Source organism: Cyprinus carpio, chromosome B14 (genome assembly GCF_018340385.1).
Source record: "Cyprinus carpio isolate SPL01 chromosome B14, ASM1834038v1, whole genome shotgun sequence".
Taxonomy (NCBI): domain Eukaryota; kingdom Metazoa; phylum Chordata; class Actinopteri; order Cypriniformes; family Cyprinidae; genus Cyprinus; species Cyprinus carpio.
The window spans coordinates 9,237,312-9,258,441 of NC_056610.1; the positions used below are offsets into that span (position 1 = coordinate 9,237,312).

The 21,130-nt window shown below is 34.6% G+C and overlaps 3 protein-coding genes across 3 annotated transcripts in view; 1 reads left to right on the top strand and 2 right to left on the bottom strand.

Annotated features, from left to right (window-relative positions):
* The window catches only part of pigg (phosphatidylinositol glycan anchor biosynthesis class G), a 132,488-nt gene extending 125,114 nt beyond the window's left edge, over positions 1 to 7,374 (bottom strand). The window contains exons 1-2 of the mRNA XM_042737966.1: positions 7,025 to 7,374; positions 5,420 to 5,625 (exon numbers count right to left, since the gene is read on the bottom strand). Coding sequence (XP_042593900.1) covers positions 5,420 to 5,625; positions 7,025 to 7,178 — 360 coding nt within the window. The 5' untranslated portion in view covers positions 7,179 to 7,374. The remainder of the gene's footprint in view (positions 1 to 5,419; positions 5,626 to 7,024) is intronic.
* Positions 7,375 to 7,765: 391 nt separating this feature from the next.
* On the top strand, positions 7,766 to 14,413 carry LOC109092560 (LRP2 binding protein). Its single transcript, XM_042737722.1, has 9 exons — positions 7,766 to 8,070; positions 9,121 to 9,227; positions 9,372 to 9,485; positions 9,954 to 10,096; positions 10,182 to 10,287; positions 11,162 to 11,385; positions 11,464 to 11,629; positions 11,802 to 11,885; positions 14,291 to 14,413. Exons 1-9 carry the CDS (start codon positions 7,965 to 7,967, stop codon positions 14,411 to 14,413), a joined length of 1,173 nt encoding a protein of 390 aa, XP_042593656.1. The 5' UTR covers positions 7,766 to 7,964.
* Positions 14,048 to 21,130, bottom strand: part of snx25 (sorting nexin 25) — a 48,715-nt gene continuing 41,632 nt past the window's right edge. The window contains exons 12-19 of the mRNA XM_042737969.1: positions 20,915 to 21,055; positions 20,562 to 20,675; positions 19,626 to 19,811; positions 18,713 to 18,818; positions 18,317 to 18,383; positions 18,055 to 18,236; positions 15,804 to 15,904; positions 14,048 to 14,628 (exon numbers count right to left, since the gene is read on the bottom strand). Of these exons, the coding sequence (XP_042593903.1) occupies positions 14,563 to 14,628; positions 15,804 to 15,904; positions 18,055 to 18,236; positions 18,317 to 18,383; positions 18,713 to 18,818; positions 19,626 to 19,811; positions 20,562 to 20,675; positions 20,915 to 21,055 (963 nt within the window). The 3' untranslated portion in view covers positions 14,048 to 14,562. The remainder of the gene's footprint in view (positions 14,629 to 15,803; positions 15,905 to 18,054; positions 18,237 to 18,316; positions 18,384 to 18,712; positions 18,819 to 19,625; positions 19,812 to 20,561; positions 20,676 to 20,914; positions 21,056 to 21,130) is intronic.

Sequence of the window (21,130 nt, forward strand, 5' to 3'; positions counted from 1 at the left end):
TAGCAGACGCAGAACTATGGATTCTGCCTTTTTCTCATGAGATGCTTGAACAAATACCACTGATAACCTCTAACAGCTCACACACGAATCTACGGTTCTGATCGACATATGGATCGACCTACAGCATGAGTTAAAAAACACAATAGAAGCCATCAACAAATGGTCGAGTCATTTCTTGTCATCCAAATACTTCCAGTTCACTGAGAGACGTCAGTCAATAACAAACATCAGCGTTTTCTTCCTGCACAAATTCTTTCAAAAAGTTGCAAAGCTGTTGTGACTTGTTAATAACAACTTAAAGGTATTATTAAATTAAAAATATTTAATTAAATGAAGAATTAGTTATGTGCAGCTGTATCCCGATGTTTTTTGTTTTTCACATTATTTCATTTTAATTTAAGATACATTCCATTAATCTGTAGCATAAAATCTAATATCAAATTAAATATTTAATTTAAAAAAATCTTAAAATAACTGTTATTATTGCTATTAAATGTTCATTATTATTGTTGTTGTTGTTGTTAAATATTTATCAGAAACCATTAGAATTAGTTATTTAAATTTATATTATCATATATGCATATTATTAAATATTTTTACATATTTAGCAGTGTCCCACATTTTGCATGCAACACTGTTGGTTTTCACTCTATTTAAAATAACGCCATTTTTTAACATAAATTTTTTAATATACATTTAATTATTTTGCAGCATAAAAATAAATATCAATTTAAATTTTAGAAAACATTAATAATAATAATTTTTAATACAATTACTTTTAAAAAAAATTGCATGAAACACTGTTTTTTTTTGTAAATAACGCCATTATTTTTGACATAAATTGTCATTAATACATTCAATTAATTTGTAGCAAATACTGTATCAATATATTTATCAAAAACAAATATCAAATTAAACATTATAATATAGTATTATAATAAGGAGTATTATTAGGGGCCAAGCACCGAAGGTGTTTAGGCACCTATTGTATCCGTTAGGATTCTTATTATTATTATTATTATTATTATTATTATTATTCTTCCGCTTCCGCCGCAAGTCTATGGCAGCCCATAGAACCGACTGCGGGAAAGTTGTGAAATTTGGAACAATCATAGAGGACAGTGTCAACATTAACCATCGCAAATTTAAAGTCTCTAACTCCAGCTCTCTAGCGCCACCATTTGTCCAAACTTTCAAAAAATGTCTGCTAATAACGTTTGAACCATAAGGTACAGAAGGAAGATTATATTTTTCTTCCTTGGCTCATCCCAAGTCGATTGAACCCCAAAATTCAAAAATCGCAAGGTTTAGTTTTTTTTCTATTTTTAGATTTTCGAAAAAAATACTTTTTCTATGTCTTCCTAGATGGTTAGTCATTCAGACTCTCACCAAAATGAGCTCAGATCATCTTAAGACCATGGTGGCAAAAAGTTATGGAATTCAAGTTGATTTATCAAAGCGTTCTCGAACACACAAACGAATTCAAGAAAAAACACGCAAAAATAGTTATGAGGCTATATATCCCCGCAACGGTTTAGCGTATTGAGACCAAACTTGGTGTATGTTGTAACAAGCATAGCCTGAGGCTACCTGCAGTGTTTCGGTGCAGTGCCCACTAGTGGTCAGCAGATACGAAAAATGCATATTTTTGCCCAGAACTTCTGAATGGTTTGGCCAAAAATCACAAAACTGGTCTCTTTAGATTTGGTGAATCATGTTGAATCAAATGATACCCAGTTTTCCCATGTCAGCCATTTTGGGCGTCGGCCATTTTGAATTATTATTTAAGTTGCTGTATTTCACAAACCCATTAGCGTATCGTTACGACACTAAATACAGAAATGTTCGACACCGTGCCCTGATGGTACTCAAAAACTTTGGGCACAGCGCCACCTTGTGGTCAAAAGTTATAAAGAAATTTAACATATATGCTAATAACGTTTGAATACATTGGAACTATTGGAATGAAACTGGTCTCCCTAAATTCTTTGGATCATCCCGAGAACATCGATAACAATTACAACAAAATTGGGCCAAACTTCCTGTCCGCCATTTTGATTCATGTTGAAAACCTAATTTTGCCAAACTCCTCCTAGACCGTTAGTCCAATTTTCACCAAATGTGACTCAGATCATCTTCAGATGATGCTGGCAAAAAGTTATGGATTTCGTGTCGATATACGAAACGGTTTTCGTTTAACGCACCAACGAATTTGCTGGAAGGATGCCAAAATGTATCTGAGGCTGTATCTCTGCACAGATTTGACATATTTACACCAAACTTTGCATGTGCCATAGTCACCACAAATTGATCACGTCACATCAATTTGGTAACAGCGCCACCTATTGGTCTGGAGTAATAAACATTCATTAATTCGTAATTATTAGCATTTTTGAAAAATTTCATAACTTTTGATTTCATTGACCTATTTCAATGAAACTGGTCTCAAAATATTCCTTGGGTCATGCCGAACAACATACATATCAATTATGTCATAATAAGCCAAACTTTCTGTCGACCATTTTGATTTATGTTGAAAACATACTTTTTTTGCACTCCTCATCAACCGTTGGTCCGATTTTCATCAAAATCGAATCAGATGATCTTCAGACTGTGCTGACAAAAAGTTGTGGATTTCGTGTCAAAAGACAAAACCGTTTTCGTACAGCCCCGTTATAAACTTTAAGCACTGTGTCAAACATTTTTGAAAATTTCATAACTTTTGATTTCATTGACCTATTGTAATGAAACTGGTCTCAAAATATTCCTTGGGTCATGCCGACAACATACATATCTATTATGTCATAATAAGCCAAACTTTCTGTCGGCCATTTTGATTTATGTTGAAAACATACTTTTTGGCACTCCTCATCAACCGTTTGTCCGATTTTCACCAAAATCGAATCAGATGATCTTCAGACTGTGCTGACAAAAAGTTGTGGATTTCGTGTCGAAAGACAAAACCATTTTCGTAAAGCGCCGTTATAAACTTTGATCATTGTGTCAAAATGACTCTAAGGCTATATCTCTTCAAAGCTTTGACATACTGACACCAAACTTTGTATGTGCAATAGTCACTTCACACTGACCATTCCACACTAATTTGACAACAGCGCCACCTATTGGTCAAACGTGATAAGCCAATAAATCCTATTACTAGTTGTTGTCTTTATTGTTTTCAAGCCATTTTGCCTAAAATAATCTTAAAAAAACGGTTTTAATAACTCATTCCCGCCGTTCGTCTGAACCTTGCTCATGTAGTGCTTGGCCCCGTAATTGCTGCTTGCAGCTATATTTATTATTATTATTATTATTATTCCGCTTCCGCCGCAAGTCTATGGCAGCCCATAGAACCGATTGCGGGAAAGTTCTGAAATTTGGAACGCTAATAGACGACAGTGTCAACATTAACCAGAGCCAATGTGAAGTCTCTAATTCAAACTCTCTAGCGCCACCACTTGTCCAAACTTTCAAAAATTTTATGCTAATAACGTTTGAACCTTAAGGTACATAAGGAACATTATATTTTCTCTGAATCCTTGGGCTCATGCCAAGTTGATTGAACCCCAAAATTCAAAAATCGCAAGGTTTAGTTTTTTTTCTATTTCTAGATTTTCTAAAAAAATACTTTTTCTATCTCTTCCTAGACGGTTAGTCCGAATCTCACCAAAATTAGCTCAGATCATCTTAAGACCATGCTGGCAAAAAGTTATGGAATCCAAATTGATTCGTCCAACCGTTCTCGAATACCACGCGACCAAATTCTACGAAAAGCACGCAAAAATGCTTGTGAGGCTATAACTCCGCAACGGTTTGGCATATTGAGACCAAACTTGGTGGGTGTTATAAAAAGCATGACCTGAGACTACCTGCAGTGTTTCGACGCAGTGCCACCTAGTGGTCAGGAGATATGAAAACTGCATGTTTTTGCTTATAACTTCTGAATGGTTTGGCCAAAAATCACAAAACTGGTCTCTTCAGATTTGGTGCATCATGCTGAATCGATTGATACCCAGTTTTCCCATGTCAGCCATTTTGGGCGTCTGCCATTTTGAATTATTATCTAAGTTGCTGTATTTCACAAACGCATTAGCGTATCGTTACGAAACTAATTACACAAATGTTCAACACCATGCCCTGATGGTACTCAAAAACTTTGGGCACAGCGCCACCTTGTGGTCAAAAGTTATAAAGAAATTTACAATAAATGCTAATAACGTTTGAATACATTGGACTATTGGAATGAAACTGGTCTCCCTAAATTCTTTGGATCATGCAGAGAACATCGATACCAATTACGACAAAATTGGCCAAACTTCCTGTCCGCCATTTTGATTCATGTTGAAAACCTAATTTTTCAAACTCCTCCTAGACCGTTAGTCCAATTTTCACCAAATGTGACTCAGATCATCTTCAGACGATTCTGGCAAAAAGTTATGGATTTCGGGTCGATATACGAAACGGTTTTCGTTTAGCGCACCAAAGAATTTGTTGGAAGGATGCCAAAATGTATCTGAGGCTGTATCTCTACACAGATTTGACATATTTACACCAAACTTTGCATGTGCCATTGTCACCACAAATTGATCACGCCACATCAATTTGGTAACAGCGCCACCTATTGGTCTGGAGTAATAAACATTCATTAATTCTTAATTATTAGCATTTTTTAAAATTTCATAACTTTTGATTGGATTGACCTATTGTAATGAAACTGATCTTAAAATATTTCTTGGGTCATGCCGACAACATACATATCAATTATGTCATAATAAGCCGAACTTTCTGTCGGCCATTTTGATTTATGTTGAAAACCTACTTTTTTGATCTCCTCATTAACCTTTGGTCCGATTTTCACCGAAATCGAGTACAATCATCTTCAGACTGTGCTGACAAAAAGTTATGGATTTCGTGTTGATAGACGCAACCGTTTTCGTACAGTGCCTCTATAAACTTTAAGCACTGTGTCAAAATGACTCCAAGGCTATATCTCTTCAAAGCTTTGACATACTGACACCATATTTTGTATGTGCAATAGTCTCCTTACACTGACCATTCCACACTAATTTGGTAACAGTGCCACCTACTGGTCAAACATGATAAGCCAATAAATCCTATTACTAGTTGTTGTCTTTATTGTTTTCAAGCCATTTAGCCTAAAATAATCTTAAAACAGTTTTATTTACTCATTCCCGCCGTTTGTCTGAAGCTTGCTCCTGTAGTGCTTGGCCCCGTAATTGCTGCTTGCAGCTATATTTATTATAAATATTATTCAATATTTAAATTAATTAGAATTAGTAATATAATAGCATATGTTGACACTAAAAAAGGCAAAAACATCCCATAGATTCATAGTGAGGGGGAACCACAGGCAAAAACAAACTAGGTTAAGAAAGGATTTGATTTGTGTGTAATTCACCTTAATTCTGGGCATGGTGACGGTGGGCGGTCTGGCTTTGGCGATGAAGCTGTGAGAAGAGCCTCTCTCCATCACATGTCTGGTGTAGGGCATGAACCTCCGGCCATCAGATCCGAACACGAAGTCCTCTCTGAGAGCATCGATCAGGACGATCACCACCCGCTTGAACAACGGCGCGGGAGCCTTGCTGGAGTTAGGACCACTTCCTGCAGAACACACAACAGCTCATGAAATCTCTACTGCATGCGTGATCACGATGTATGTTATGAATTCTGATTTCAGAATTAGAATAAGAAAACTTTGAAAAAAGGGGATTTAGAAATTAAAACAACCTAAACATCAGAATTAAATCTTAATCCCCAGAGGGCAATACATTCAGATTTGGACATCCAGAATAAAACAGACAAGCAAAGGTTATATTTAGCGATTTTGCATAAAATTGGGGATACACAAAAAGAGAAGTACAAAAAGTATACAATGAAATACAGCCTACATATTTATATGGTTCAAGTATATAGTAGTATATTTTTATTTAATGCCATGTCAGCATCTTAGGCTATTTTCATGGCAAAAACAATTTAAAAAATACAAGTATAACAAATACAATAAAACCAGCAAACAAACAAGCAGAAGTTATATTACACAAGATTTTTTACATTAACATGTGGTAAAAATTCTACAACTTTTTCTTTATATGGTTCAAAGACAAAAAGTGGTTTTCAAGCACAAAAACAATATATATATATATATATATATATGTGTGTGTATATATATACTGTTGCCCGCCAACAGTCAAACACAAAGTCTAGGAACAACATATATATATATATATATATATATATTATATCTATATATATATATATATATATATATATATTATATATATATATAATTACAATGTGTCCTGTTTATTTCTTTTTTTTCTGAGCAAAAAATAATGACTAACATAAATTTTTACAATTATTTACAGAAGACACCCATGCCATTCAGTGCAACAGCATTATTAGATGACATTAAAAGTGCCCAAAATCAAATTAATTGCACTCTTAAATCTTTTTTACATTTACTGTAATCACCTTTTCTTTTATATATTTTAATATTTCATGTACAGGTCAGAATGAGTGTGTTGCATCATTTTTACATAAATATATCTATTATGCTGAATGACAACGGAACATTATTTCATGCATATTTTGCCATTTTACTTCCACAAAAGTTATTTGAAACATTAAAGTAACACCTTACTTGCATTTAAGCATACATGCTTTCTTTGTATATAAAATCACTTTAAATTTTATTTAATATGATGCATACAGCAAAATGGGCAAAACATACTGCACAAATGTACAAAATATTATATATATATATATATATATATATATATATATATATATATATATATATATATATATATATATATATATAAAGACTAATACAGAATAAGCATCTAAAAAAATCTGAAAATTATTTTACATATCAGTCAAATAAATGAATAAATCAGTATCAATTAAAAAAAAACATATCTTTAGATAATTTAGCCTTAATACCTCACTATAAAATCATCACCATCAAAATACTGCGTAATAATTGTGAGTGTGTGTTTACCTGTCTGTGGCTCTGCGGGAAAATCAGTCACTTTGCTCTTGTCTGAAAAGGATGATTTGACAGGAACAGGGAAGAATCCTCGCAGGAAAAGAGCAAGCGACACAATCTCACATATGAGACACAATAAAGCAAATACTGATGAACTAAGCTTCATGATGAAGAGCAATAACTCTCATTACACTAACACTGAAAACTGTCCAGCCTGCTCTCTGCTCTCTGCTCTCTCACTGACCGCAATCTACCGTCATTTTGAACAGACACGACACTAAATCCACACGATTAATCAAGAGTCTGCCGGATTAGTTTTTTGAAATTCTCATTTCCGTGTTGTGGAGGGTCACTACGGCAACTCAGAAGGACCGTTTCTCAAAACGTGTTTCAACGTTTCTCAGACTCTTATTTTGTAATCAGAGCCAAAACTCCATGAAAAAAATATTTTTATTTACGTTTACATAGTATTTAAACGTACTGTGTACAGTTTTGAAATATCTAAAATTGTAATATAATTTATACAATAAATAACTATATGAATAAAAAGTATCTCGTAAAATGAAAGTAAGAAGTTATATATAGACTGTTATTTTTCACAAAGGCGTCAGGGAGAGAATTAGGTTTTATTCTCGAAACTTATATTATTTAATGTTTATATACTTTATTGTTAATATTATTATGTTTATATTATTAACCGTGGAATGGAAAGTAAAAGTGTGAGGTCATCAGTGGTTGTCATGGTAACATTTTTGTTGTAATGGCGTTTATTTTTATTTCGACATTGTCTAAAACGCGTTTTATTTGTAATAATTTATAGACAGAGAATTTATGGACAGAGAAAACCACAATCCATCGGAATAAGCATCGCAGTATGTCATGTATAAAAGAGCTGCCGACTGTAAAAGTGAAGTGTGTTTTAGTGATTTAGTGGCTCTGTTTGTCGAGGGAAATGGACTGCCGTGAACTGAACTCAACGGAGAAAACCAGAGCCTCAAAGCTTCTCAATGAAATAAACGAGATTTATCAAGATATTAGAGAAGAGTCAATACAACCAGGTGACCAGAGATGTACATTCCACAAAAGCAAAAACATGTTATTGCATTTCTTTTTTATATAACACACACAGACACACACACACTCACATACAGTACAAGTCAAAAGTTTTGAAACATTTCTATTTTTAATGTTTTTGAAAGAAGTCTCTTCTGCTCATCAAGCCTGCATTTATTTGATCAAAAATACAGAAAAAAACAGTAATATTGTGAAATATTATTACAACTTAAAATAATAGTTTTCTATTTGAATATACTTAAAAAAAATAAATTATCACTCTGATGCAAAGCTGAATTTTCAGCATCATTACTCCAGCCTTCAGTGTCACATGTAACATCCAGTCTATCACATGATCATGAAATATTCTAATATTCTGATTTATTATGAGTGTTGGAAACAGTTCTGCTGTCTAATATATTTGATGAATAAAAGGTTAAAAAGAACTGCATTTATTCAAAAAAAAAAAAAAAATTCTAATAATATATATTCTAATAATATATTTTCGTTACTATCACTTTTTATCAATTTAACACATCCTTGCTGAATAAAAGTATTGATTTTATTTAAAAAAAGAAAGAAACAAAAATTACTGACCCCAAATTACTGACCAGTAGTGTATATTGCTATTACAAAATATTTATATTTTAAAAACATAGCTTCTTTTTTTTTTTTTTTTAGCTTTTTATTCATCAAAGTATCCTAAAAAAGTATCACATGTTCTGAAAAAAAAATTAAGCAGCAGAACTGTTTCCAACTTTGATAATGAATCATCAATTAGAATGATTTCTAAAGGATCATGTGATAATGATCCTAAAAATTCAGCTTTGCATCACAGAAATAAATGATGATTTAAAGTATAATAAATTTAAAAACAATAATTTTAAAATGTAATAATATATCACAATATTAATTTTTTTTTCTGTATTTTTGATCAAATAAATGCAGGCTTGATGAGCAGAAGAAACTTCTTTCAAAAACATTAAAAATAGTAATGTTTCCAAACTTTTGACCTGTACTGTATATATATATATATACTTTTTTTTTTTAATCAGAGACTACTGGTGGTTCGGTGGAGAACACAATGATTCTGCTTAAAGAGAAATCAGAAAGAGGAGATTCACAAGCCGCCTTCCTCCTGGGACAGTTACACTACGAGGAGGTGACTGATGCCTTAAAGTTTCTCTCAATTATTGTTTCAATATGCAAAGACAGAATCACGTAAGAATTTGCTTTGTGCATTACTGAGAAACAGTATATGGATGCGTAATAGTTACACATCTCAGGAATAATCTGGTGTCTGCAGGGCCGCTACGCAGAAGCAGAGATCATCTTTGATGGCATTAAAGATGAAGATCCTCGAGCTCTGTATCAGCTGGCTGTCTTATATTACGATGGCCTCGGAACCAAAGAAGACCTCGTGAGGACCATATTGCTATTATTATGATATCTCACACATGTATAGTTAATAGATCATTTTGACGTGACGTACAGCCAAGTATGGTGACCCATACTCAGAATTCGTGCTCTGCATTTAACTCATCCAAAGTGCACACACACACACAGCAGTGAACACACACACACATCGTGAACACACACACGGAGCAGTGGGCAGCCATTTATTGCTGCGGTGCCCGGGGAGCAGTTGGGGGTTCGGTGCCTGCTCTCAAGAGTACCTCAGTCGTGGTATTGCCGTCCCGAGACTCGAACCCACAACCTTAGGGTTAGGAGTCAAACTCTCTAACCACTAGACCACGACTTCCCCATATTAACCTTATTAGTAAGATTAATAAATGCTGCAGAATTAATGTTCAATGTTAACGTTAGAGTTACCAATATCTCATTGTAAAAGCAGTACTGATTTTTTTCTTCTGAAACCCTTTAACAGAGCAAGGCAATTGAGTACATGAGAAAGGTTGCATTCTGGGATTCGTCTGAAGTGGGCTGTATCAGATACGCAGCGCTGTATAACCTGGGCCGGTCGTATCTGGAGGGTTTCGGCGTCGAGGCATCCAGCGCTGAAGCAGAGCGGTGAGAAACGAGCACAGCAAAATATAATGTCAAGAGATCTGTGCATACAAATGTGAAGCACATCTGACGAACATTTCTGTGGCAGGCTTTGGCTCCTGGCAGCTGATGATGGAAACCCGAACGCTAGTGTGAAAGCGCAGTCGTCTCTGGGCATGTTTTACTGCAGACCGGAGACTCTGGACCTCAGAAAGGTCCTGATATCACTCACAACCATCATGCATCATCAGCCGAAGCACTGACCTGTAGAGCTGCTGGAATGAAGGAGAGAATTAGCATTGGGTTCCTTTGGGAAATTCTAATGGGTTTTCAGAATAGTGGTTTGTGATTTAGGAGTGAAATAAGTTCTGTGGTTGCAGTAGCATTACTGGAAGAGACTTTCGTGTCTTGTTCTAACAGCTGCTAACAAGCTTCTAGATAAACTAGAAACACACAAGGAGTTTTTTGCTTGTTGAATCTGAACCAAAATAGTCCTCGTATAGCAATTCTGAAACATTCTGAAAAGCACACAGCGGCTTCAGAGTTCACATTTGATGTATGGCTTTGTATAATTTATGTTATGGAAAAAAAAATGTGAATGTGAAGTTAAGTAATGCTAACCACAGACCATATTCTACTCATACATCAAACAAAAACCCATAGCAAATTCCTGAGGGAACCCCTAGTGATCCAAGTTGGCCTATAAAATGACACTAACAAATGGTTTATAATACATTTAAATAATATAATAAATTATAATAAATTAAGTTAATAAAACATATGAATTATAATAAATATAATATTTAGAATAAAATGATAATAACCTATTTAAAATTATTTTACCATATTTAAAATTAAGTGAAGAAACTTTTTCGACCTACTTTTCTACTTAAAGCTAGTGTAAGAGGTCTGTCTTTTTATAGATAGATAGACAGACAGACAGACAGACAGACAGACAGATAGATAGATAGATAGATAGATAGATAGATAGATAGATAGATAGATAGATAGATAGATAGATAGATAGATAGATCTTGTGTTAAATGTCTGTGTCTTCAGTCAGTCTGGTCATGTGTTGATGTACCGCAGGCGTTCTCGTGGCACTCGGAGGCGTGTGGTAACGGCAGTCTGGAGTCTCAGGGCGCTCTGGGCGTCATGTATCTGTACGGTCACGGCGTGCAGAAGGACCCCGATGCTGCCCTGTTCTGCCTGAAGGAGGCGGCAGAGAGAGGAAACGTCTACGCTCAGGGTCACCTGACGGCCTGCTACTACCACAGGAAGCTCTACTCCAGAGCAGCCGCCCTGGGAGAGAGGTACAGCGCATCCTGCTGAAACCCTAAAGAACACCATTCTGTTTTCTGTGGTAAAAACAGGTTTGTTTTGACTCTCAGAGTGTGCGGATACGAGGACATCAGTGCCATAGCGCGGCACACGGACTGTCTGGAGGAGTACATCAGGAAGGGCATCGCTATAGCCATGTTTTACTACGCACGCTGCCTTCAGCTGGGCCGAGGCGTCCTGAAGAACAGAGACAGAGTGAAGAGCTACTTCACACAAGTACTGTTGACCACCTTATCATTATAATGCCAGTTCTGACGTTGGACGTGTAAAAAGCACTGCTACTGAGAAGCAATGTGGGAAAAGTTTGGGACTTGCAAAATAGAAGATGTGAGTGACATTTGGAGGTCCAGTGGTTGCTAAGTTTGATTTCTCGTTTTTCCTCCATCAGGCTGCCAGGATCGATCCAGAGATCTGTAAGGAACTCAAAATCAATCACTCACACTACATCATCGCTGAAATTGACGGATATACAGTTGTGCTCATAAGTTTGCATATCTCTTGCAGAATATGGAAAATTTCATTTCATAGAGGGATAGTTTGGAAAAAAAATAATGACAGAATTCATAAAAAATGACCCCATTCAAAAGTTTTCATACCTTTGACATATCAGATGTTTATATATTCTCCACATGACAAAATAATGACAGAATTTATAAAAAATGACCCCATTCAAAAGTTTTCATACCCTTGAATCATAATACTCTATGTCATTTCCTGGATGATCCCTGACTGTCTTTCTGTTTTGTGATAGTTGTTCATGAGTCACTTGTTGGTCCTGAGCAGTTCAACTGCCTGCTGTTCTTCAGAAAAATCCTCCAGCTCCGGGACATTCTTTGATTTACCACCATTTTCTGCAAATTTGAACCCTTTCCGACAGTGACTGTATGATTTTGAGATCAATCTTTTCACATGAGGACAAGTGGGGGACTCATACATAACTATTATATAAGGTGGATAGAAACATTTACTGATGCTCAGGAAGGCAACACAATGCATTAAGAGCTGGGGGGTGTAAACTTTTTGAATTGTATGATCAGGGTAAATTGTACTTATTTTGTCTTCTGGTAAACATTTAAGTAATTATGTAGCTTCTTAAGTGCAGTACCAAATGAAAAAATATGATCTTTAAACAAACTAAGAAAAATTAACACATCATCATTCTGTTCAAAAGTTTACCCCACCACAGTGTTGCCTTCTTGAGCATCAGTAAATGTTTCCACCTTTTGTAATAGCTGTTTATGGATCTCAAAATCATACAGTCACTGTTGCAAAGGGTTCAAAAAGATGAGAAGAACCAAAGAATGTGCAGGAGCTGGAGGACCAAGAGCATGCGCAGGAGAACGGCTCAGGACCAACAAAGGACTCTTGAACAACTATCAAAAAATATATAAACAGTCATGGATCATGCAGGAAATGACACAAAGTATTAAGATTCAAGTTTTATTTTATTTTATTTTTTTAATTTTTTTATAAATTCAGTTATTAATTTGTCTTGTAGAGAATTTATAAACATCTGTTAAGTGAAATAGCTTATTCAAGACAGTATTAAATGAAAAATAACATGCAATTTTCATGATCCCTCTTATTTTTTCAATTATTAACATTCTGCAAGGGGTATGTAAACTTAGGACAGTGCCATATAAGAATGATGCAAAGAAAAATTTGGTTTTTTGGGATGCTGATGAATTAAAATTTTAAGTATTACTTCAGTGCCATCTAAGAATGATGCAAAGAAAAAAATTTTTGAAATCTAGTTGAAAATGCAAGTGCCAACTTCTAAGAAATGCAAACTTTATATTCAAGAGATTTTTTTTGAGAAATTTTGCTAACATTTTAAATATATGAGAGTAAAAAAAACTTTATTTCCAAAAAAAATATAAATTCTCTAAAATTCAAATTTCAAAAATCCACATATTAATAAACAATATTTTTTCTCTGTAAGTCATAACTACTGTATATGACTACTTTTTTGGATTTTTGAAATATTTACAGGTATAATTACACATACTAAATATTTTTGAAGAATGTATAAATAAACAAATTTAGTCAGTGAAATTGTAAAACAGTTTCATAAAAAAATTATAAAACTTCAAGATATGAAATACTTTGTTGTTGTTTTTTTTGTCTTTGAAATATTTACAGATATAATCATACAAACTAGCTCATTTTGAAAAATAAATCAGTAAATAATTTTTTTTTTCTTTAAACGTCATATAATTACACTATGGATTTCTAAACAGGATGAATGAATTAACAAATAAATGTTATTCAAACTGTAAAACTGTTGATATGAAATATTAAAAATGTGAAATACTTTTTTTTTATTTTTGTCTTTAAAATCTTTACAGACATAATTAAACCAACTAGATATTTTTGATCAATAAAGAAAGAAGATATGAATTACTTTTGATGTTTTATTTGAAATTTCTACAGGTATGATTACACCTACCTGAGATATAAGCAAACTGAATAAGTAGCATAAATAAATACTGAAACTAAGAAACTGTATTAATGTTTAAGCTGTGAAATGAAAACAACTGAAACTAAGAAATTGTATTTAAGTTTAAAATATGACTTGCATATTAATGTATACATTTAATATCACATTATATTAAAGACACAACACATGGCAAATCTTCTTTTGCATTTTATTGCTTATAAATGCTCTAGTCTATTTTGGTAAAAATAAAATTCTATAATAATAACAATATTAATAATAATATCACAAACAGAACCTTCACAATAACTGTACATGACATATTGCACGATTAAAAGTTTTCATAATGGTCACAATAATATGTAGGGAGTTTACAGAGGTCTGGGTTCTTCTTTTTACAGATGTGTAACACTCATTCCACTGTTATTCACATTACACAGCAAAACCCCCCGGAAGAAAAGAAAAGAAAAGAAAAGAGAGAAAGAAAAGCAGAAGATGACAGCTGGCAGTGGATGTGGTCTGTTCCTCCAATCTCACCAGAGAGAAACACAGCAACGGATTAAAACACAAACATATTCAAGACGCTTCCTAGATCCAGCACTACAGAGTCAAGTGTTTCAGAAATAAAACAACAGAACAAAAAACTGTAATAAATAACACCAAAAAACAGCCATCCAGCACATCCTGAGCCTCTGATGTGATGTGAGGATGTTCAGGCCTGTACGCCCTCCATGCTCAGCTCGGGATAGAGTTCTTTAAGCAGCATCTCCAACAAGATCTGAGGAGAAACAGAGAAAACTTCATGCACACTCAGTGTATTATCATCAATACATTCATCATCATTTCACCATTAGATGGCGCTTCAGTATTATCACTTAAAGTGCCCCTATTATGGATTTTTAAAATGACCTTTCATGGGAGTGTGCAACACAGCTCTCCTGCAAAGTTTTAAATCTGAAAGTGCACCATGTATAAAGTTATTGTCTCTCAGAAGAAAGAGTCGACTGAATCACTGAAACGAGTCATTTTTAAAACGAATCCCAAGTCGTTTCATGATGACGTCAACATGACACATTAGCATATTGCCCGCCCACTTGTTGGTCTTTTCAAATTTATTCTTTGCCACTAGATTCTGCTTTTGAAGCAGTAAAAATAGCGGTTTCCCCGGTAACGCTGTACACAAAGCAACACTGCGCTCACAAACGCTGCTTTATCAGACATTACAGGCTCATGATGAAATGAAAATGAGACCAATCAACCAATCACCGCAGATTAGCTTCACGCAGAGGAGGGGTTTGGAAAAATGAATCGTTGAGTGAATCGTTTGGGAGTCGTTGAGCAAGTAAGGTCAAAATAAATGCATATTATAAGACAATGACAACCTGTTGTTGGGGACTCCCAAATCCAAAATATGAACCCATAATAGGGGCACTTAAAAACCCTTTATTTGAGGGATTTTTAATCCCTATGGCTAAAATGAATGTGAAAAACACTTTATGAAACCAAGGCTGCTAAAAAATAAAAGCAAGCAGTCACTGTTCAGCTCTATATTCAGCAGAAATTAAGTGTGGTGGATGGAAGATGCATGGCTACAAGATCATGGCCTTTATCACATTAGTTGTTTCAGAGGCAAAGAAAGTTCCAATGCTATTCAGTGAAGATTATACTTCCTCCGAATAACATGTGCTGATGAATTAGCAACAGAAACAGAGACATTTATTTGTCAAGTACATCTAATCTTCATCTTGTCTGCAAATGAACAGTGAAAACAGCTCGAGTGACACTCCATTCAAGTTCATCACTACCACCTTCCCTGTGACAGATCTGTCATGTCATGAGAGCGTTTCGACAGAAAGCAGAAACGAGAACATCCGCTGACTGAAAGTGAAAGCCTGAGATATAAATAAACTGGAGCAGGGTTAACGGTCAGTCCCAGAGCGCTAGGTGACTTACGTAGAGAAGATGTCTGTTGGCACTGGTCTCCTGAAGTGCATTAAAGATCCTGATGATCCCGTATCTCGCGTTCTGCTGCCCCACGAGATTCTGAAGTGCATCTAAACAACAAAAACCAGCATTTTGGCTCTCATTACACAGTCTCTGCTGTCCAGCTTTCCAACGAAAGATTGAATTCCTCATTAAAAAGCAGTTTTGATCGTGGTGAGTCTCTGTAGTGTGGGCCTGTGAGAGCCGGAGAGTGAAGCAGTATTGTTGAGCGCTCTGAGCTCAGGCAGGTGTAATTGCTCTCGCTGGAGTGTGTTTTAAGTGTCCCGCTCTAATTAAAAAGCACCATGCAGACAGAAACAGCAATGAAGCCTTTTACATTAACAGCGTCGCACTTTAACACACAATAAAACCTTTTTTCCAGGGTGACTGAATCGGCACAGGATTAGTTTTTGTATTCATTTTCATTTAAAAAAAGGTTTCAACAATATTTATATTTACAAAACTTATTTTATGACAATATTTATAAATACAAATGGTCAGCTAGGCAGCAATGCCTTTTCACACCTATTGTTTCTAATCACAACAGCTGTAAAAAAAAATAAAAAAAAATAATAATAATAATAATAATGCAACAGGAATTACCGTCATTACAAACTGTGAAAAAAAAAAAAAGAGCTTGTTGAATGTCGTTAGTGACTACTTAATAATATTTTTTTATTCAACGTCTTTCAAAGTTCATATAGTTTTCGTTAAATGAAATAAAGCTGAAACAAAACATAAAATCAATCAAATAAAACCTTAAAATTAAAAAACCTTGAAAAATAAAAAGCAAACAAAAAAAAAAAAAACTTAAGCACTAAAATTAGCGAGGGAAATGCTTTGGCAACTAGCTGAAATAAAATAAGCTTAAGCACTAAAATTACTGAAACTGAAATAAAAATAAAGCTAAATAGAAAAAAAAAAAAGACAAAAGCATAAAGTTACTGAAATGGTAGAGGCTTCAATATTTAAATGTTGTTAATGACTGATAAATATACATTTTTTATTCAGTGTCTAAGTTTATATAGTGTTCGTTAAATGAAATAAAGCTGAAACAATAAAAAGTAAATAAAATAATAAAAAACAATAAAAAATAAAAAAAAAATTTAAATAAATAAGATAACAAATAATAATTAAATAGCTGAAATACTAAAATGATTAAAACTGAAATAAAAATAAAGCTAAATCAAATGTAAAAAAAAGACAAAAGCATAAAACTAAAATAAAAATTTAAAAAAAATGAAAAACTAAACCATAATAAAAATTCAAAAGTAAACACAAAAAATATATACAAATAACACTTTTCAGTATTTTCCTAGAGTATCTGGAATTCATGTATTTTTGTCACAAATAAAACCACATGCATTCATTTTGGCAGTATGAGTGTAATTCTGATAAAACCTGAATAGCAAACAGCTGGTCATCTTTGTGTGTAAATGTTCTTATGCCGGGTTCAGACTACACAATATTTTTGTCGGTCACAATAGTCACTGTGTCAAATTACACGATTTTGACTCATAAAATCTTGTTTATTGTCCACAACACGACATGTCAGACTACACGCTGCGTCCCGACCATTTCATCGCGTGCCGTCATTAAATTACGTGCCTGATGTCATCGAAATAAACTAGCTAGCGACCGACTTCCGAAAAAAAGCTTGTAAACATTGCTGAAGCGCTTCTGCTATCATTTGCCAGAATTTTTCTTTTTTTGTTCAGTCGTGATAGTCCCTCGATGACACATCATACAGGCAGGAGTACTGTTGCCACAGCTCCATGAACCTTTCCTCCATCTCATAATTCCACCCAGCAGCACCACTATCTCCCTTTCGTTTCACTATGTTTGAAAACTGTGTATGAAAAAAGTAAACATGCTAGTCTTTTTGTCATGATGTCGTGAAGCATCGCAGACATCAAAAAAAAAAATTAAACATGCTAGTCTTTTTGTCATGATGTCGTGAAGCATCGCAGACGTGGAATCGTTTATCATCCACTATGACACACTACACGAGCTGAAATGATGGAATCTTGCGTCCCATTGCCGTTTACGAATCCCCACAACACCCTGCGTCAAGAAAATCGGGGCAAAATCGGGCTAAAATCGTGTAGTCTGAACTGAGCATTACACTGTAGGTTTCTGAAATATAATGTTTGTTTTGAAATATACCGTGTTCAACCTTCCCAGCGGACTCGTGAGAAGGGAAGTTCTCATTTGTGCTCACCTGGGATGTTGTCTAGAAGCTTCTGTTGCGCTCTCTCCTTGGTTTCTCTGCGTTCACTCTCCGAGCGGCTTTTGTTATGAGGTGCGAGTTTCCCGTTGGGCCAAAACGTGTCCCGGAATATATTAATGTAGTAAACCAACATCTGCTCACTGAAGATCCAGTTCACAGTGTCTCTGATTTGCCTGCAGAGGACGAGAGACAAAGATCAACTCCAAGAGCTCATGTAAGCAAGTTTCCATTACCTCCATTCATTAATGCTTACTTGTTTATAGTCCGTCCAAACGTGACCTGAACTAGTGCAATTAGTGTCTTCCGCACCCACTTAAACACTGCAGAGAGAAAAACACACAAATCTGAAAAACACACAAATCTTTAGAATTTTTTTTTTTTTTTTTTTTATTTTTTTATCCTTAGTCCGAAGTTTCAATAAACTATTCCATTTCAAAAAATGAAGTTTTCAGACTATTATTTCATACAGTAGTGTGACTTCATAAACTAATACTTGTTGGGTGTTGTGTGCACTTCAGTTAGAGAAAGATCGGTCACACTGCCTTGTGGTCAAAGATCTGTTGCGTTTCACACTGTCACAGTCTGACTGCACACATTGCATCACTTCGGGTGACAGGGAGTCATCTGAGCAGTGTGTTGTTGTACTCACTGCCCCTGAGTTCAAAGATCTCTCCGATCAGCATGAAGCAGGGTTCAGCCAGTGCGTCCTTCTTCCCGTCCGTCTCGTCGCCGTAGTCTGAGAGATCGCTGTCATCCTCACTCAGATTCATCACGTCTGATCTGCATTCATCAGATCTGACATCAAAGCTCTGCTGTTTTTTATAATCTGACATTAGTCTGGTGCCAAATTTAGTCTCTGGATAATTATGTGTTTTTACTATATAAATTAATACATCAACAAAAAAAAGATTTAGTCTGTTTGATGTTTTTAAGATGGTGTGTTTTTAAAGTATTTCAATTATCTTTATCTTTGCTTCTCAAGTTGTAAATTTAAGTCTTTTAAATGGAGTGTTACTCATTTTTGCCTTGTTTTGTTACTTCATAAATAAATTAAAATAAAGAAGAGTAAGCTGACTGTTGGCCAATGGGGTAAAAAAGGAAAAATAGTAATAATAATAATAAATAATAATAATATAAATGTATTCAATAAATATGTTATTTTTTAAAAATACTTTTTTTTATCCTGATTTGTTACAAAAGTTAATTTAATAAATCTTATGATACTTTGCTTCTTAAGATAAGTGTAAATAAGCCTTTACTATTTTTGTGGAAAACAATTTTTTTATTTATGATAGCATTTGCTGAAAAACACAAACAACTCATTTAACTCAATATCTTCTCTCTAAACATTTTAATTTTATTCACTTTTTAGGCATCAGCAGGTGTGTGTGTGTGAGACAAATGTTTTACCTAGAAGTGATATAAATATGATATCATTTTCAAAAAACTACCTTTAAAATCAATACATGTATATATCTTATTTTATCATTTTCAAAAGTCTTCTGTGAAGATGATGGCTTATAATTATCTGTAAAATCAATATAGGTCTATAGAATGTCCACATTAAAAAATGTGTGTGTGTGTACCTCCTGGTGTGAGAAGAAGTCTCCCGGCAGTCTCTCCAGGAAGGATGCGAGAGAGAAGGAGGATTTCTTCTGGATGTCGATGACCTTCAGGTGCTCTGGTGATGGACTGAGAAACGCGTACAGCGCCTCGCTCTGACACATGCGCTCATCTGTCAACACTTTCTACAGAGGAAACACACACATACAAACTAAAACTGCATGAATCTAGAAATAAACTTCTTTAAATCACAGCCCTGAACCAAATGAGAGCAGAAATACACACAAACACATACAAATGCTTGACCAAACACACTCCTGGTGTACGTCAACTTAGAAATCATCAGAGGTTTGAAATGTGACAGAGGCTCAAAGGAAACTGACACAGTGAAAAGCTTTAGTAAGCATAGTAAACATTTAAACATTTAATTAGTGCTATATGATGACACATGTCTTAAAATAGGTGTAAAGAATTAAATATCCAACAAGGATGAATATGAAAAAAGCCAGTATCAGTCAATAACAGATATGGTGCTGATATATTGCGTCCCTAAAAGTCATGTTAATATTTTTTTGTGCTAAAAAATGACGTGGTATAAATATTCAAACAAATGCATGTGTGTGTGTGTTTGTGTGTGTATATATATATATATATTTGTTTAAAATATATATAAAAAATAAATACAATTGAATAAATATGGTTGGCATTAGCAGAATTTGCATAATCTTTTGTTTATTATTAATCAATGAAGTGATTTTGTATTAAAATGTTTTTAATATTTATAATAAAAACTTTCATCACTCAAAAATGTATTTAAAAAAATATATTGGCAAATGTTCTGGAAACTTTGGATCAAATGGATGAAAATGAATGAATAAAGTAATGATTGTTTGTTTTTAATAGCATATTCCTCAATGAGACTGGAAAAGACTCACCTGTAAAAACATGTTGAGTTGGTTTTTGGATTTGTCAAGGAATTTTTGGTCAATTGATTTGAACGGCAGTTTACTGAGTGAGGGAAGCTGGACTTTCTTGAGTGACGGAAAACACTGCAAAAGAAAAACGGAAAGATGAACGGTGGGTAAGAAGCATCAGTCCATGGTTTTATGTTCTGTCATGCATAATCTGTATCAGAACTAATAATGTACAACAATTCATTCATTGCCACAGTAGCTTGACAATGGCCGCAGCAGGGGGCAGTCACAGATCAGATGTATTTGAAACACTACACCAGCATATGATTTCACACATCAGAGGTGTGGCAGCATACTGTAAATATCAGCCGTACCTCCGTCAACTTCCTGTGCAAAGCCTGAAACTCGCTGAGCTTCCTGGTAACGGTCCAGCGGTTGTTCTTGCAGTCGTCGTCTTCAGAAAGACTCACGGCTACAAAGTAACACGCCATCTGCTCGCCATTCTCCTCAGAGGCCTACGAGATACACATACTGAGATTTTAGCAAAGTTATTTTCACTCACTCTGATTCAGGTTGTGCAGTGATTCAAA

What these genes read in the sequence shown, in the direction of transcription:
- LOC109092560 (XM_042737722.1), top strand. Translation starts at nt 7,965, where the DNA reads ATGGACTGCCGTGAACTGAACTCAACGGAGAAAACCAGAGCCTCAAAG. An exon ending in GCAGCCGCCCTGGGAGAGAG is followed by an intron (nt 11,386 to 11,463) that starts GTACAGCGCATC and finishes TTTGACTCTCAG; the next exon opens with AGTGTGCGGATACGAGGACA. An exon ending in TGAAGAGCTACTTCACACAA is followed by an intron (nt 11,630 to 11,801) that starts GTACTGTTGACC and finishes TTCCTCCATCAG; the next exon opens with GCTGCCAGGATCGATCCAGA.